This window comes from Macaca mulatta, chromosome 16 (assembly GCF_049350105.2).
Source record: "Macaca mulatta isolate MMU2019108-1 chromosome 16, T2T-MMU8v2.0, whole genome shotgun sequence".
NCBI classification, from domain to species: Eukaryota; Metazoa; Chordata; class Mammalia; order Primates; family Cercopithecidae; genus Macaca; species Macaca mulatta.
The window spans coordinates 37,014,070-37,031,748 of NC_133421.1; the positions used below are offsets into that span (position 1 = coordinate 37,014,070).

The window sequence follows — 17,679 nt, forward strand, 5'->3', positions numbered from 1 at the left end:
CCTGCGCCGTGGCGCTCGTGCCCCGCTCTGCGACCCCTGCTCCGTGACGCCCGCACTGCACGGGGGCACCGCGGCCCAGAACAGGCGCTGGTCACTAGTACACGAACAGAGCGAGCGAACGGAGCCATGATGGAAGGGAGCACCGCCGGCAGCCGCCCGGAGACCAGGATACCACCGGGCCAGCACGGAAACGCAGGGCCCGCCCTTGCATCCGCGATCTGCACTGAGTAGCCGCGCGCCGAAAGACGTGACTAAGCCACGCCCACGCGGCGCTCCCGGTGGCCAATGGAAACGGCTTACGAGACGCCTTCACCACGCGCTATACTTATACGGACCAATGGATGCGCCCTGCTGGGAATACCGCCCCCTGTCCGCGAGCCTCTTCTTCTCGACAGCCAATGGGAGCGGCATGCATAGCCCTCGAGGGGGCGGGGCGGCGACCGAGGCGAGTGGGTCCGGGAAGGCGCGCGGACTTGGCACCTCTTCTCACGTCGGCCGGTCCAGGCCCAACCGACGGACGATGGGGGTTCCGGCAACCAGGCGCTGCGTGGAGTGGCTGCTGGGCATCTACTTTCTCAGCCATATCCCCATCACCCTGTTCATGGACCTGCAGGCGGTGCTGCCGCGCGAGCTTTACCCAGTCGAGGTGAGGGGCGCCCGTCTTATCCCGGCCCGCCGAGGCTTTGCCGCGCGCTGCGTCCACAGGGCCTTCACCTCCTCCGCGCTCGCGCACCCTGGGTGCCAGTTCTGCCGCCTCCCTCGGGTCCTGCCCGTGCCTCCCCAGCTCCTAACCCTAAAAACTTTAGCTCTGTGTTTTCCTCGGGCTTTGTCTCTATCCCAGACCCTTCTCCCAAGCGGCAGGGGCGAACGCTTTGTTTCCTTTAAAGTCACTTCTTCCCTGGGTTTTTTTTTTTTTTTTTTTTTTGAGACGGAGTCTCACGCTGTCGCCCAGGTTGGAGTGCAGTGGCGCGATCTCGGCTCACTGCAAGCTCCGCCTCCTGGGTTCACGCCATTCTCCTGCCTCAGCCTCCTGAGTAGCTGGGACTACAGGTGCCCGCCACCGCGCCCGGCTAATTTTTTGTATTTTTAGTAGAGACGGGGTTTCACTGTGGTCTCGATCTCCTGACCTTGTGATCCGCCCGCCTCGGCCTCCCAAAGTGCTGGGATTACAGGCGTGAGCCACCGCGCCCGGCCTTCCTTGGGTTTAAGGTTTCCCGCGATTCCACCTCTGGCCGGTTGTCAGTGTCTGAGGGAAGTAGTCTGGATGAAGTGGTGTCTAAAGCCACATGTTAGGTTTGCTTTAATCTTTTTTTTTTTGGAAGGGCTTTAAAATACCAGTCTGATCCCAGAGAAAAAGTCCAAGTAGAAACAGACCTGTCTGAAGGTTTAGGACCTTGGTTGGTGCAGCTGGGGCGTTCACAGATGGTCACTGCTTCAAGGTCAGGTTCCAGCAACTTCCAGAGCTCGAGAGTAAATTGCCATCTTTTCAGATTGGCTCTTCAATATTGGGTTCGAGTAACAGTGATCTCCCGAGTAAAAACAAGGTGAAAATCCCGATTTCGTGGTTGTTGGAGAGCATTCTTTTAACCCCAAACTCTGCTTTATTGCTTTGTTTTTTTCTTCCAAGCTACAGTTTTAGTTTCCCGGTTCGTTGGGTTTTTTTCTCGTATCTGGACCCTGTGACCTTCTTCCATGGATTCCTGTCCTCAGTTCTGTTTCTGCAACTTATCTAGAACTGTAGGCAGGACTGACTTGTCTACCTGAAGATTTTATTTTGCCTCTGTTTCTCCTTAAATGCTTTTTCTCTGCCGAGGAAAGGTTCATTACCTGAGGGTCATGAGCTCCCAAAAATGGGTGCAAAATGTGTATGCCTTTGTTTCCTGGAAGGAGAATATAGCTCCCATCGACTTTTCAAGGGACCTAACTCTCCCAAAAAGGCCATGGTTCAATAATGTTCCACCACTCCCATAAGTCACTCTTTTGTTTCCTTCTAGAACCAAACACAACGGGAAGACCTCTGGCCTCCTTTTGCGTGGGAAAAGCGTAGGTAGTATGAGGCAAGGTGCGGTCTGGGGACTTGGTTCTTCCAAGAACTGGTGGTGACTTGGGCGGGTCAGGGCTCTGTATCCTCAGCTGTTGAGAGAGTTGAGTTAAATTATAAGCTCAAACGTATACAGGGTGGGTTCATTTTCATATTGCTGTTGTAGTTACCACAAATATAGTGATTTAACAGATTTATTTGTTTACAGTTCTGGAGGCCAGAAGTTCACAATGAAATCTTACAGTGCTCAAATCAAGGCAGGGCTCACTCCTGAGGGCTCCAGGGGAGAATTTGGTTCTTGCCTCTTCCATTTTCTGGTGGCTGCCAATGTTCTTTGGCTTGTGTTCACATCACTTCAATCTCTGCTTCAGGTCATCACATTGCCACCCTTTCTGTAGTCAGAGCTCCCTCTGCTTCGCTTTTATAAAGACACTTGTCATACATTCAGGGCGCACCAGATAACCCAGAAAATCTCCCATCTCAAAATCCTTATTTACATCTGCAAAGTCCCTTTTGCCAAATAAAGTAACAGTCACAGGTTCCAGGAATTAGGATGTGTTTATCTTTGGGGGTCACTATTCAGCCTACTACAGGGCCAGATAGTACAGACTCTTCCTGAAAACCGAAGAGGTCATCGCAGCTCTGCAGTAACCATTAATTGCCCTAAAGAAAGGAAAATCTACTACAGTGTTGGCCTATCTGTGGTTTTTGAAACCTGTATGGCCAGCAATACTCAGGCAGGCTGCCTGTTTACAATCTCTGGTGTTATAGGACCTTTTAATACTTCGTAATTAGCCTGCTACTCCATGTAGCCATTCCAGACTTCACAGCTGTTGGTTTCTTTATCCTTCCTGGATGTGCCATTCCCACAAGCCCATCTTGCTCACCCCTAACAAAATACACTTAAAAGGTGCTCAGCATCATATCATAAAGATCCCATTTAAATGTTTAAATTTGATAAAATTTCCTCAGTCTTTTTTTTAAGAAACAGGGTCCTTTGTCACCCAGGCTTGCAGTGTTATGATGCAGTCATGGCTTACCACAGCCTTGAACTCCTGAGCATAAGAGATCCTCCCACCTGTCTCCTGAGTAGCTAGGACCATAGGTGCACACCTGGCTAACTTTTTATTTTTTGTAGAGATGATGTCTTACTATGTTACCCAGGCTGGTCTTCTGGGCTCAGGCCATCCTCCTGCCCCAGCCTCCCAAAGTGCTGAGATTACAGGCGTGACCGACCATTCCCAGCATCAGCTTTATTTTTTTAATCCTGACTTACTGCAGAAGGCCCAAGGGTCAGTGCAGGCAGCATCTGGCCAGAACCTGCGTGTGAGATGTGATGTTAGGCATTAGCACAGGGGCATCCTGGTTGTGTGTTGTATCTGTGTGTGTGATGATGTTTGAAGGCATTAGCACGGGGGCATCCTAGCATGTAAGGTCTGTGCCTCCATTCTTGTTGCTTTGGTGTAGGAAATGCTGATTTTGTTACTTCTCTATGGGGCAAATAATAATAAAAGCCTTGAATTATTCTCACATTCTCTTTGAAAAATGCCAAAATTTAACGTCTGTTGTTTTCTTCCCAAAATAGAAGGAATTTTTCCTAGAGCTAAAAGCCTGTAGGAGATCACCTAGTGGTTGGGCTGAAATTTGCAAAATAAATTTTTTTTTCTTGGATTGCACCAAATCACTGCTTGGAAAAACTCTTATTTTTTTAAATTTTTCTTTTTTTTTTTTTCTGAGACAGTCTCTGTCGCCCAGGCTGGAATGCAGTGGTGCGATCTCAGCTCACTGCAACCTCTGCTTCTCGGGTTCAAGCAATTCTCCTTCCTCAGCCTCCCGAGTAGCTGGGATTACATGTGCATGCCACCACGCCCGGCTAGTTTTCATATTTTTTTTAGAGACAGCATTTCACCATGTTGGCCAGGCTGGTCTCAAACTCCTGACCTCAGGCGATCTGCCTGCCTCGGCCTCCCAAAGTGCTGGGATTACAGGTGTGAGCCACCGTGCCCGGCCTGGGAAAACTCTTATTTTATTATGAAACAGTAAGAATTTAGTTTGGATACGAAAATGGAAAGGAGAGGATGGGAAGCGTTTTGTAGTATCATTTGCAGCTGGATAACATTGCTTCTGGTAAAAATAAGGAAAAACAAGTGAGCATCTGGCTCTGAAATCAGTCTGTATTCCCATTCTAACTTACAGAAGTACAAGATTGGTGAGTGGGAACCCCTGGTTTAGAGATCCATGTGTGCAGGCCAGGTGCATCTTTTAATGGATAACAAGAGTGAGTTGAGTCAAATGTGAGTCAGGTATAAATGTAAACAGTTTCATTACCTTTCTTGGGGAGGTCATAGCTAAAAATTTTTAATGACCAGTTGTTAGCTGTGATTTTAATGGGATTAAACTTGAATATCTCCAAATATGTATTAATTACATTCCATTAAGTAATCATTATGTGCTAGCCATTATTTTAAAGACTACATATATTAAGTCACTATCTTACCAATAGTGAAGTAGGCACTATTATTGGCTCTGTTTTATTGATGGGGACACAAGTGTAGGGAGATTAAAGGCCTTGCCTAAAGCCAGGCACTCTGCCCCAGGTCCTACGCGCCTCACCTGTCTGCCAGGTGCCTGGGCTTTCTACTCTTCTACTCACAATTAGTCCCAGCCTCATTCTGGCATCAGGTGGCAGGTATATGACTGTGTAAGATGGTTGGTTACGATTATAATAATTCATTATTACAATATCTGGGTGATAAGGTTTTTTAAATTTCGCTGATTTTTGTAGGCCTTAGAAATTAAAGTGCTATACGAGTCTGCCTCAATTTACGAAATAGTTGGATCAGAAAGGTTGTATGCAAATTGAATAGAAAATGAGGTTCAAATAGCCAGAATGCCTTTTTTTTTTTTTTTTTTTTTTTTGAGATGGGGTCTCGCTCTGTCACCCAGGCTGGAGTGCAGTGGCTCTATCTCAGCTCACTGCAACCTCCCACCTCCTGGGTTCAAGCGATTCTCCTGCTTCAGCCTCCAGAGTAGCTGGGAATATAGGCGTGAGCCACCACACCCAGCTAATTTTTGTATTTTTAGTAGAGACGGGGTTTCACCATATTGGCCAGGCTGGTCTCCAACTCCTGACCTCAGGTGATCCACCTGCCTTGACCTCCCAAAGTGCTGGGACTATAGGCATGAGCCACCGGGCCTGACCCAGAATGCCTCTTACATTTTGCAGTCAGGCCGGGTGCAGTGACTCACACCTGTAATCGCAGTACTTTGGGAGGCTGAAGCAAGAGGATCGCTTGAGCCCAGGAGTTCAAAACCAGCCTGGGCAATGTGGCAAAACCCCATCTCTACAGAAAATTAGCTGAGTTTGGTGGTGCATACCTGTAGTCCCAGCTACTGGGGAAGCTGAGGTGAGAGAATCATCTGAGCCCAGGATGTTGAGGCTGCAGTGGGCCGAGATCAAATCACCATACTCCACCAGCCTGGGCAACAGAGACTGTCTCAAAAATAATAATTTTACAGTCAATCTTTTAAAGCAGGTAGTTTCATCCAGTATTTTTAAAAATCTAAAAAGCAAAAAAGGGATCTTAAGAAAACATCTAGTCCAAGTTGCTTATTTTATAGATGAGGAAATAGAACCCTGGAGAGGGACAGTGACTTAGCCTTTGTGTTTCCTATCAATTCAATCCTATTCAAACCACATTCCCATCCAGAAAAGTGCTTATGAATTTCAATTTCAAATTAAGTACAAATTTATTGACCCTTTGGTCAATAAATTGGTTATCTAGCCAGAGCCTTTCTGAAATCAAAAATATGCTAACAGGATATTTGTTTCTGGATGTTTGCTTAAAGTGCTCTTGCAGCAGAGGGGCTTCTATTTCACAATAGTGAGCCTTTATCTTTTGATTAAAAATTAACAGGAAAAATATTCTTGGATTTTCCATTGTAAGATAAATTCTTACCCTGGAGTTGCCTTTATTAATCATAGTATCAAGACTGATTTGTCTTTGAAGGCCTGTGTGTCAGGACAATGCCACATCTAGGAGGTAAAATGTGATGTTACAGACGTTTAGTAGTCCACATAGAGCCAAGAGCACTAGGCTTTGGGCTCCTATAAAAGCCCAAGATGGGCAGCCTTAAACTCTGCTTCTTTTCTCTGCCTGTAGCCAGGTCAGCATGGATCCACATCCTTTTTATTTGACAGGGTAATTAGAAGTGTGGGGCCCAAGCTAGAACTGAGACGCTAAAGCCCTGCATAACCAAGAAGCTACTAGGTAGTTTGTAGTTTGGGGCAGAGTTTGTTCTTCCACTAAAATTCTGTCTCCTAAAAACCAAAAATTAGAATTAGGCGAGTTAAGAATGATAAGGAACTTGTTTGCCATATTGGAATTAAAGTGTCCAAAATTCCATCGCCACAGAGGTTAGATTTACTTCCCCTTTCACTCCCACCTCCACCCCCAGAAAAGAAGAGGGAAATTCATTTCTGCATTTGAGGGAATCTGGCCTTTGGAGCTTGGTGTGTAGTTGCCATTGCAAACGGGAAAGTGTCAGGATGGTTTTCACGTTTGTTTTTTTAAACAAAGAATGATATTGTTGGCAGAAATGTCACATTTGTTCATTCAGCGAACACCCTGAGTGCCTACTAAGTGCCAGATACTTATTGTTGCTCCTGACAGTGGCCAACACATCTGGATGTGTTATCTTGGAATTATGAACAGATGCTGGGTAGCACAAAGAAGGGGCTGGAAGAGTTAAGAAAACTTCACAGAGAAGGGAACATTTGAGTTAGGGATAGTAAGTTTTTATTAAATGACCATCTAGGCTGTGTCACAAAAGCCAGCTGGACATGCCATCTGCTGCTGGGGTTGGGGGTGCTAATTAATGACAGGCTCCTCCAGTGTATTTTCAAATGAGCTAGAACCGAGCCTGTTGAGGCCAGGTGGCTGTAATTCATCATGATCATTTTCTTTTTCAGTTTAGAAACCTGCTGAAGTGGTATGCTAAGGAGTTCAAAGACCCGCTGCTGCAGGAGCCCCCAGCCTGGTTTAAGTCCTTTCTGTTTTGCGAGCTTGTGTTTCAGCTGCCTTTCTTTCCCATTGCAACGTATGCCTTCCTCAAAGGTTGGTAAATGGTGGGAAAATCCCATTTTTACCCAGAAATCAGGTCCCAGAAATCTTTTGGGGAAGTATCTCCAAAGGGAAGGGGATGGTCCCCATAGTTTCTGGGAGGATGCCATAGGATCTGGGGGAAATAACCAGGGTAAATCTTGTAAAGGGACATTAGTGTGGCTCAGGTTCATGTCTGTGGTCAGTGGGGCTGCACGGCTGCCTCAGTCTAGAAATCCCTTGCATACACATGAAACCTGAGACCACTTAAACGATGAGCTTGTTCCCTTTGGTTTTGTTCCCCAACAGAATTAATTTCTCTTTTTGTTGGCTTTTATTTCTCCGTGTTGGATAGTATCATACTGACTTATAAGCTGTAGCATCAGGCTAATCCCTAACGTGCTTCTCATTTTAAAATTATTCTTAGTGTTCTCATAATCAATGCTTTTTTAAAAAGGTGACCACACACGTGTACTTGATAACGAAGCTAGAACCGCTGAAAATGCTTGTTTCCCATTGGCATCCCCTGGGGTCACTGAATCTGCCTCCTGATCCTCTCACCTATATATAATTACTGAACAAACAGATGCCATGGGGCAGGGATTTCCCTCCCCTGGGATTTTATCCCACACAGGTTTTAACAGGTAATGGCAGTTTTATTGCCCTAGAGTTTTGCTGAGTTATGTTCTGAGTTATATTCTTGGTTCTTCGGCGAGCTGTCAGTGAGCTGCCACATAAATCTGCATGTTGGGCAGTGTGGCACATCCAGGTTGCCAGTTCTGAGTTTCCACTGGGAGAAGGGAGTAGAAGAAAGCAGGCAGGCAGAGACAGTGGGAAGGTCTTGGACACCTTTGAGTCATGAACAGACCTAACCATTTTTCTTTTCCCCTGACTACCTCAGGAAGCTGCAAGTGGATTCGAACTCCTGCAATCATCTACTCCGTTCACACCATGACGACCTTAATTCCAATACTCTCCACATTTCTGTTTGAGGATTTCTCCAAAGCCAGTGGTTTCAAGGGGCAAAGACCTGAGACTTTGCATGAACGGTTAACGCTTATATCTGTCTATGCCCCCTACTTACTCATCCCGTTCATACTTTTAATTTTCATGTTGCGGAGCCCCTACTACAAGTATGAGGAGAAAAGAAAAAAAAAATGAAGGAAACAACCACTGGCTCAGGGTAGAGATGCCTACAGGGTGGTTGCTTGTTGGATACAATACAAGGAACACTGCTCAGAATCCACATCTTCAGCAGCATTTGAACCACTGGCAGCAATGCACAAGAGCAAGATGGTGTCAGGAACCACGTCAAACCCTCACTTTTTTTTTTTTTTTTTTTTAAAAAAAGACAGTCTCACTCTGTTGCCCAGGCTGGAGTAAAGGGCAGTGGCATGATCTCAGCTCACTGCAACCTCTGCCTCCTGGGCTCAAGCTATCTTCCTCAGCCTCCCAAGTAGCTGGAACTGCAGGCGTGTACCAACACGTATGGCTATTTTTTTTTTTTTTTTTTTTTTTTTTTTTGTGGAGATGGGGTTTTGCCATGTTGCCCAGGTTGGTCTCGAACACCTAGGCTCAAGTGATCGGCCCACCTCAGTCTCCCTAAGTGCTGGGATTACAGACGTCAACCACTGGGCCCAGCCCAAACCTTCACCTTCTAAGGGCACTGGGATGAACAGACCGATCAGCTTGAGAGTGGGCAAAGGGGTGTGGGCTAGGTTATAAGGAAGTAGTACCAAATACCTGTGTGCCTGAGTTCCACCGCAAGATTACTAAGAGCAGGACCAGACCAGAAACTGCTAAAGAACATGGCCTGTTTGACATGTTCATGAGTCACCTGACCTACAGCATATATGCTTATTATGACTAAACCCTCCACACCTGATTCTCAAGAGTGTTATCACCTGTCAGCAAAATGAACAGTACATTTTGGGCCATTTTAAATGTGAAATTTTGCCTCTTTAATGTTAATTCAAAACTATATCAATGTTTTCTTGTCCCCACCTCTAACCCAAGGAAAAAAGAAAAAACACTATGCAAAGAAGTTTAAACTTAGTTTTCCTTAAGGGTCAGCCCAACAATGACTTTCAGTCAGAAATGGATTAAACTGGAAAATGTTTTTGTTGCTGTTGTAAACAGATCATCCTGGAAGGTTTTTGTTTGTTTGTTTTTAAGTTAGTTTATTCTATTTCTAAATCTTAGTCTTCCACATTTCTAGAAGCCACCTGACACAGGTTCCTGTATCTGAAGTCTAGCATCTCAAGGCTGATCTGGAAGTGTGCTAGTATGCTTCCTAGTGGATAACTTAATCCTTTAATACACTTCAGTGGTTCCCATCTTGTTCTCAGAAGGGAAGGTGGCTAGAGCCAGGCATAACATCCACTGTGTGCATAGAGGGTCCTTCACGTTGATGCTTGGCATTCCATCAGCTTTCTCTAAGTCTCTGCTCAAGTCCAACTTTAAAATGATGTTAGACAACAGGTCCCAGTCAGTTCCCTCTATTTCCACCCATTTTGCTCACAAGCCATATTGGTCTGATTAGTGGTACTGTCTGACTCACATGTGTGATCCAAATAAAGGTAGCTGCTGACCACTGCCTGGTTTGTTTTGTGGACGGGGGATAGAGAATCCAGGGTTCTCTCACGACGGGTTAAACATATTTCAAGGGCAACAGGAAAAAAAGGTACATCAAGCCATTTGAAAACAAAAATGTATTCTCCTTCCAAAGCTTTGTGAATTTACAAAAAAAGGATGAAAGTTTACAAACTGCTTAGTTCCAATTAAGCATAAGAAGTGAGAACGTACACTGTAGGGCCACCAGCAGCAGCTGTGCACTGATGTTTAAAACTGGCTCCCCCAGACTTGTAGTGCTGTCTTCAGGGGGCTGCGTTCCTTACACGCCACCTCTTGTGACAGGTCATTGGTCAAGCCGCTGGAATGCTACAGAGGTTTTTTTGGTTTTGAGGGGCTTTTTTTGTTTTGCCTTCCTACTATAAAAGTGAAATTTTCAGTTCATTTCTGAAAAATAAATTGGTCAATAAATTCATTTTGTTCTGCTTCTACTTTACACAAAGCTTCATATTCAACCCGATACCTGAAAAACAAAATTGTTAGAGGCCCTAAAAAAAAGATGAAGTAAACCACAGACTTAATTCTTCTAGAGAAGGATATAGAGGTTTAAATGATTTCAAGAAATGGTGTGAGTTCAGAATGAAGAAAGAAAGTGGCAAAGCCCTACCCAGAGCCACCCATGAGAAATCTCAGCCCTAGGAAAGTCTTCTTTCAGAAAGCCAGCCAACTTCGTAGACCCTTTCATGCTCAAACTACTAGAGGTGGTTTGATATTAAGTTTTCTATTTCCTTCCCATCAAATGTAATTTTATTTTAAAAAATCTTCAAATCAGGATGACAAGTGAGATGCTATTCCTGGGAAAACAATGATGAAGAGTAAGGACAAGAAGTGATCACTCCAGAAGGAAGAGTGGAAATTCAGCTGTGTAAAGAACTTGCTTTACATCATGACTTCTTACCTTTCTAGCTGCATTTTCTTTTCTGCTATTAGTGCTTGAAGTTGCTGCTGTTGAGCTTCTCTCTGCTTTGCTATAGATTTGAGCAAGTTCCGAGCACCGATGGCCTACAGTATTGCCAGAGAAGGCCATGGCTTCATTAAAACCGTCTACAGCAACAAGTCCTCAAAGTGGGGAGGGGTCATCTGGGAGCTATGTCAGTCTCCAGAGAGGAAAAGAGAGTGGAGCCCCAAAGCTTTTGGGTTAAGTCAGAAGGATTAACCTACCGATCACAAAGTGCCTCAAGAACTTGACGGCAGCTTTGAGACAGGTCTAGGAGTATTCCTAGAGCCAGGGACACAGACACAATAGCACATTTGGTGGTGCCATTCAGCCTTGTGCCTTTCACCAATCATACTATGTACGCCTTCATTTCTTCATTTATAAAATAAGGATAAAACCATCTACATCAGTGCTGATACGAAGATGAAAGGAGGCCAGGTGTGGTGGCTCACGCCTGCAATCCCAGCACTTTGGGAGGCCAAGGTGGGCAGATCACTTGAGGTCAGGAGTTTGCCTGACCAACATGGTGAAACCCTGTCTTTACTAAAAATACAAAAAAAAAAATGGCTGGGTGCAGTCGCTCACACCTTAATCCCAGCATTTTGGGAGGCTGAGGCAGGTGGATCACCTAAGGTTGGGAGTTCGAGACCAGCCTGACCAACATGGAGAAACCCTGTCTCTACTAAAAATACAAAATTAGCCAGGCGTGGTGGCGCGTGCCTGTAATCCTAGCTACCCGGGAGGCTAAGGCAGGAGAATCACTTGAACCCTGGAGGCGGAGGTTGCAGTGAGCCAAGATCGCACCCTTGCACTCCAGCCTGGGCAACGAGAGGAAACTCCATCTCAAAAAAAAAAATACAAAAAAGTAATCTGGGTGTGTTGGTGCACACCTGTAGTCCCAGCTACTTGGGAGGCTGAGGTGGGAGAATCTCTTGAACCTGAGAGGTGGAGGTTGCAGTGAGATTGCGCCACTGCACTCCAGCCTGGGTGACTCTGTCTCCAAAAAAAAAAAAAAAAAAAGATTAAAGGAAATAAAGACTGGCGTAAGTTCAGTAGGTTAAGTGGACTAGAAGTTATTAAAATCTTTTTTTTTTTTTTTTTTTTTGAGACGGAGTCTCGCTCTGTCGCCCAGGCTGGGGTGCAGTGGCTGGATCTCAGCTCACTGCAAGCTCCGCCTCCCAGGTTTACGCCATTCTCCTGCCTCAGCCTCCCGAGTAGCTGGGACTACAGGCGCCTGCCACCTCGCCCAGCTAGTTTTTTGTATTTTTTAGTAGAGACGGGGTTTCACCATGTTAGCCAGGATGGTCTCGATCTCCTGACCTCGTGATCCGCCCGTCTCGGCCTCCCAAAGTGCTGGGATTACAGGCTTGAGCCACCGCGCCCGGCCTTAAAATCTTAAATGAAAACTCACCCACCCACCCCTCTAAACAAATCAAGAGGGAAGAAAGATGAGAGGGTAGTAAACTAGGGTCCCAGGCCAAGACGTAGGCAGAAGACATGCTGATCTTACCTTCATCTTTTCATTTTCTGCTTCTTTTGCAAGTTGATCAACAAGCTCAATTAAACCACCAACTATTTTCTGAAACTGGCCAATTTCTTTCAGAAAAAGAACAAAAAATAAAATATTTCCTCAGTCTCATCACTGCCCTTCGGTAAGAGTGCTGAGGCAGTGCGAGGGCAGAGCTGACTGCCCCTTCTAATTTGTGTCAAAATAGTTTGGTGTGAGCCAGGCATGGTGGTGAGCACCTGTAGTCCCAGCTACTCAGGAGGCTGAGGTGGGAGGATCACTTGAACCCAGGAGTTAGAGGATGTGTGATCATGCCTGTGAACTGCCACTGCATTCCAGCCTGGGGAACATAGCGAGACCCTGTCACTTAAACACTTTGGTGCCTATTGGCCTGTCTCCTACCCTTGGTCTGAACCTAGAGAAGGGTGGCCAGCTGGACCAGGACATACCCGGACCTTGTGTCCCCACTGAGCCAACCAGCTGCTATGATCTCAGGCTATGAAAGCACTAGGCCCTTGCTGGGCTCATCCTCCAGACAGACCCCAACCTGCTTCCCCAGGAATGACAGGAAGCACTGTTGTTCACAAAAGGGCAGCCTCAGGACACAAGCGCTGCCTCTGGACTAGCTACGGGTATGACACCAGATTTCAATTAACAGTGGGGATGGGGGCTTCCCACTTGTAACCACAGAAAATAGAGAGCTCACAGCATTAAGTGCCTAATCTCCTGTTCACTTTCTCCAATGTCCTGGATGTGACGGAAACACAACTTACTGAGGGAAAACTAAGGCCCAGAGAGGTGTGTGCATGGCACATCAATCACAGAAGGTTAGTGACAGAACCCAAGCTACCTTTCACTAATCAAGCTCTCTCCACAACCTAGGAAGCCCCCAGAAAGCTCAGAAATCCCTTGCTCTAGCTAGATAGGGCTCTGTACTGAATGCATTGGGCTTACTTGGCTGCTGGGACAGGAGGCTTCCTGAAGATTTCTAGCCAAAAGATGACTTCAGTAAGTCTGTTGAGCTGCTTCTAGAAACTTCACTTATCACTTCTAACTCCAAATAACAGAGAACCTGCCACTAAGAAGACTTCCTCTAAAGAAATCAAATCAGGAGTACATAATTCTATTTCTCACCCCCAAGCCATGGTTATGTTCCCAGAAAGTTTAAGGTTTCTAAGAGCAAGAAATGAAAGATGGCATCTCTAAAAACACCCTCCCCATCCCAGTGTTTGGTTTGACTGGTGCTCTGCTGGGGACACATGAGAGCACGAGGGCAGGCAGAGAAGGGTGGCACATGGGAACTCACAGATGCCAGATTCGACCTCCAGGGAGCCAGCAGCTCCACTGTGGCAGGGCCAAGATGAGCCTGGGGTACAGTTGGAATGGCAGCTCAAAGCTGAGTGACACGGTATCTCCCCAATACTCACTGTCCACAAAGTCTTTGCACTCTTCCTTCAGCTCTATGGTCTGCTGGGTAACCTCTGGGTCCAACACCCGCAGCTTGTTCAGTTCATCAAAGTGCAGCCCTGCTTCACCCAGGATGTCCTTGGCCATGGCTGCAAAGAAACCAGCCCAATTCCTCATCACTTCCTAGCCACCCAATGAAATGCCTGCTGCCAAGCCAGCCCTGTTCCTGCCCTTGGACACCAATGCCAAAAACCCAGATGTTCCAAAGGCTCCCCATTCCCTCTGCCACCACCTCTCTGAGCCTCACCTGTTTCCCATCCAGACTTCCTAGAGGAGTTCTGCTCTGAAGGAGTGACAGTGGCAGTCAGGAGGAGGTGTGTCATAGGAGCAAGGGTCAGGAAAGAATAAAGTCCGCTTACTTGTCACAGGCATCGTTCATTCAACACACATTTCTTGAGTGCCTACTACATGCCAACACTGCTAGATGCTGGGGGTACAAAGATGAATGCAACACGGTGCCCGCCCTGAAGACACATAGTTCAGCTGGAGGAAGACAGACACGGAAACTGAAAAATCACACTGTGTTAAATGCTTGTTTAGAAATATCAGTAAAGAGCCAGAGGAGGATAGAGCCGTTAAAGAAGGAGTGACATCTGAACTAAGTTGTGAGCCATAAGTGTATTTACTTTATATATCACCAGTTATGTACCCAAAAGCACATGAGAAGGCTTCTCAAATACACATACTGGAACAACACACAAACCAAATAAAAGAAATCTGGGTGAATTAAAAATTATGGTTAAAAAATACAAAGTCAGGAGTAAGAATATTACTCAAAATGTATGCTTGCCTGAATTGGGAATCAAAGTTGGGTTATTCTCTTTCTAGCAGAAAACACAAAAAGGAATGAAGTATCAGCAAGAACGTATCAAGGCAGCAGGCCAGGGATAGGTATTCCAAGCAGAGAAAACAGCATGGACAAAGGCCTGAAGTCACTGAAAGGACCTACCCCGCCTAAGGATGAAAGGAAAAAGGATGGAGCTGAAAAGGTGAGCTGGAGCCAGACCAGGAAGACCCGTATGCCAAGCTAAGGAGTTACGATTTTTTCTGTAGGCAACAGAGAACTAACAAAGATATCTTCTCCCTTTCCAAGCCACCTTGCATTTCTGTTCCAAAGGATGCCTCAATTCTGGGAAGGAAATACTGAAAACTCACCCTCGTTCTGGCTCAAACACACACACACGCACACGCACACACACACACAAAATTAAAAATAGACATCATATGACCTGTTTAAAAAGGGAGGCAATGCTAGTTACATCTAGCAATTAGCTGCTATGCCAATTCTAAAACCCAGGTGCTCCAAAGTCTACCATCACTTGGACCTGCACCAGCCTCTTCCCTCTACCCTCACTGCCCCCAGCCTCAGCTGTTTCCCTCGTGGCTTCCTTAGAGAAGTCCTGTTCTGAATGGGGTGATTCTGGGGGTGGCTGTCTAGGGCAGGTGTGCCACAAGAGGAGCAATGGTTCGAAAATAATCAAGTCTCACTGTTTCCAGAACTTCTGGATCTTTTGTTGTTGTTGTTATTGTTGTTGTCGTTGTTGTTTTGAGAAGGAGTCTTACTCCATTGTCCAGGCTAGAGTGCAGTGGCATGATCTCGGCTCACTACAACCTCCACCTCCTGGGTTCAAGCAATTCTCCTGCCTCGGCCTCCTGAGTAGCTGGGATTATAGGCGCCTGACACCTTGCCCAGCTAATTTTTGTATTTTTAGTAGAGACGGGGTTTCACCATGTTGGCCATGGCTGCTCTTAAACTCCTGACCTCGTGATCCACCCACCTCAGCCTCCCAAAGTGCTGGGATTACAGGCATGAGCCACCGCACCCGGCCAGAACTTCTGGTTTTTAAGAGGACCAGAAATCCAATATCTCAATGTTGGTATGTAATTCAAAACTTTTAAGTAAGGGGGAAAACCCACATTCAACACTGCATGGGCCAACTAATACGTGTCTATGAGCTGTCTGTAGATGACTTTAGCCTTTGGCCTCACTGGAATCCACTGATGTAAGTGAGCTAGCATCATCCTTTTGAAGCACTGTGTTCATCTGTAGCTTCCTTAAAATAGGGCTTTTTAAAAAGATCTGGCCAGTGCAGTAGCTCATGCCTATAATCCCAGCACTTTGGGAGGCTGAGGTGGGAGGATCACTTGGGCATAGGAGTTCGAAACCTACGGCAATGTGGCAAAATACCGTCTCTACAAAAAATTTTTAAAATAGCCAGGGCTGGTGACATGCGCCTGTAATCCCAGCTACCTGGGAAGGTGAGCTGGGAAGATCGCTTGAGCCCAGGAGGTGGAGGCTGCAGTGAGCTATGTTCACACCACTGTACTCCAGCTTGGGCAACAGAGTGAGACCCTGTCTCAAAAAAAAAAAAAAAAAAAAAAGTCTTTCGCAGATACAGGTCATTAATCTGACCAGCTGCTCCAGAAAGATTCGAGCAACGTGAGGGAGCAAATATCTGCTTCAACTTCCACTCCCTTCCCTGAGAGCACGCATTTATTCAGAAACATCCACTGAGTCCCTGCTCTGGGGACAGACTAGTGAAAACAATGCCTCTGGACAGATGGTAAACAAATAATCACAAATCGTGGTATTAGTATAAGGAAAAGTACATGGTGCTATGTGAAGTGCGGCAGGACACAGTTCATGGCTGGCGGAATGGAGGGGAGTGCCTACAGAGGCCTTCTGAAAAAATGACACTTAAACAGACCTAAAGACTGTCCAAAAGTTTGTCAAGTGAAAGGGAAGCAAGGCATTGCAGGCAGAAGGAAACACATACGTGAAGATCCTGAGGCAACAGGAAATTTGATGCATTCCGAGAACTGAGACTGAGCAAGAGAAGGGAACAGAATGAGGCTAGACAGGGAGGCAACAGCTGGATCACGGAAGGCTCTGAAAGACACAGTAATGAGCTTGGATTTTATCAGAAGGGTAATGGGCAGCCAGAGAGTTCTCAGCAAACCAACAAAATCAGACTTAGATCATTCTTGCTTAGCCTGGAGAACGGATTGGAGGGAACAAGAAAGGGCAAGGCCCCAACTACCTTCTTGTTCACCACTCTAACCCTAGCACCTAGCATGGTGCCCACACATAACTGGCACTCAGTAAATGCGGAATGAATGACCGTGGAAACAGGAGACCATTACAGTAACCAAGGCTGGCAGCTGAAGACAAGTGCTCCGAGTTGAGATGTTTTGTAAGTCGAGGTGATTGGGGCTTAGTAATGGACTGACTGAATGTGGCGGTTTTGGGATAAGAGAAAAACAAGTCAGGCATGACTCCCATGAATCTGGCTTGGCCCACCTATCTGATTGGAGGGGCTGGCTTAAAGAGATAGGTAAGATGGAAGAAGGGGTGCAGGGAAAGAGTTCACAGATTCTCTACCAACTCCCATCACACGCGTGTCTGAGCATCTGAGCAACACCTGGCCCAAGAGCTGGGACTAAGCTCCCTGAGCATGACGCGGTGGCATAATTTGTGTGGCCAGGCTCTCCCAGATGCATGCGAGGCACTGCGAGCAGACTCTTTACTATGTAAATTCCCCGAATTTATCCGAGCCCCAGTTTCCTCGTAAGATCGTGGCAAGCATCAACGCGTCAAACTCCAGGCCTAACCTGGGTGTGAAAGCGCCCCCTGAGAGTGGGGCGGAATTCCCACGTCTCTCTCCGCCCGGGCTCTTTCCTCAGGACGCGGGCCTGTCAGGCTCCTCTCGCCCCTGGTCCGCCCGCATCCCCCGACCCGAGGTCAGCCTACCTGCCGGCCCCGCGGCGGCAGCGCGCTGCAGCCTAGGCTGATGTAGACAGGCAGCTTCTCCCGGGTCAGCGGCAGCCGGTACCCAGTCAGCCTGCCACGGCCGCTGCCACGGCTACAGAACCTGTTTACCCATGACGTCACTACCTTCCTGACCCCGGAAGCACTTACAGCCCCGAATCCACAGAGGTTGCTGGGAAACAGAGGCCCGAGGGGAGGTCGGGCCTACAAGACCCAGAAGCCTTA

The 17,679-nt window shown here is 46.7% G+C and overlaps 2 protein-coding genes across 8 annotated transcripts; one reads left to right on the forward strand and one right to left on the reverse strand.

Moving 5' to 3' along the window:
* The first annotated feature begins 326 nt into the window (after positions 1-326).
* TMEM97 (transmembrane protein 97) lies at positions 327-9,736 on the forward strand. Of its 2 annotated transcripts, none has more exons than XM_015118841.3 (3): positions 327-646; positions 7,019-7,158; positions 8,045-9,736. In XM_015118841.3, exons 1-3 carry the CDS (start codon positions 342-344, stop codon positions 8,302-8,304), a joined length of 705 nt encoding a protein of 234 aa, XP_014974327.1. In that variant the 5' UTR covers positions 327-341; the 3' UTR covers positions 8,305-9,736.
* A 103-nt stretch (positions 9,737-9,839) lies between these two features.
* Positions 9,840-17,578, reverse strand: IFT20 (intraflagellar transport 20). 6 transcript variants are annotated; one of them, XM_077970583.1, is made up of 6 exons: positions 17,437-17,578; positions 13,933-13,968; positions 13,646-13,774; positions 12,222-12,307; positions 10,673-10,776; positions 9,840-10,161 (listed from the first exon to the last, which is right to left on the reverse strand). In XM_077970583.1, the coding sequence occupies exons 3-6, from the start codon at positions 13,770-13,772 to the stop codon at positions 10,134-10,136; spliced, it is 345 nt and encodes a 114-aa protein (XP_077826709.1). In that variant the 5' UTR covers positions 13,773-13,774; positions 13,933-13,968; positions 17,437-17,578; the 3' UTR covers positions 9,840-10,133. The 6 variants fall into 6 exon arrangements, with proteins under 6 accessions (XP_077826709.1, XP_001106152.2, XP_002800380.1 ...); XM_001106152.5 differs by having other exon boundaries at positions 9,840-10,237; XM_002800334.4 differs by having other exon boundaries at positions 9,840-10,237; positions 13,933-14,168.
* Positions 17,579-17,679: the final 101 nt, after the last annotated feature.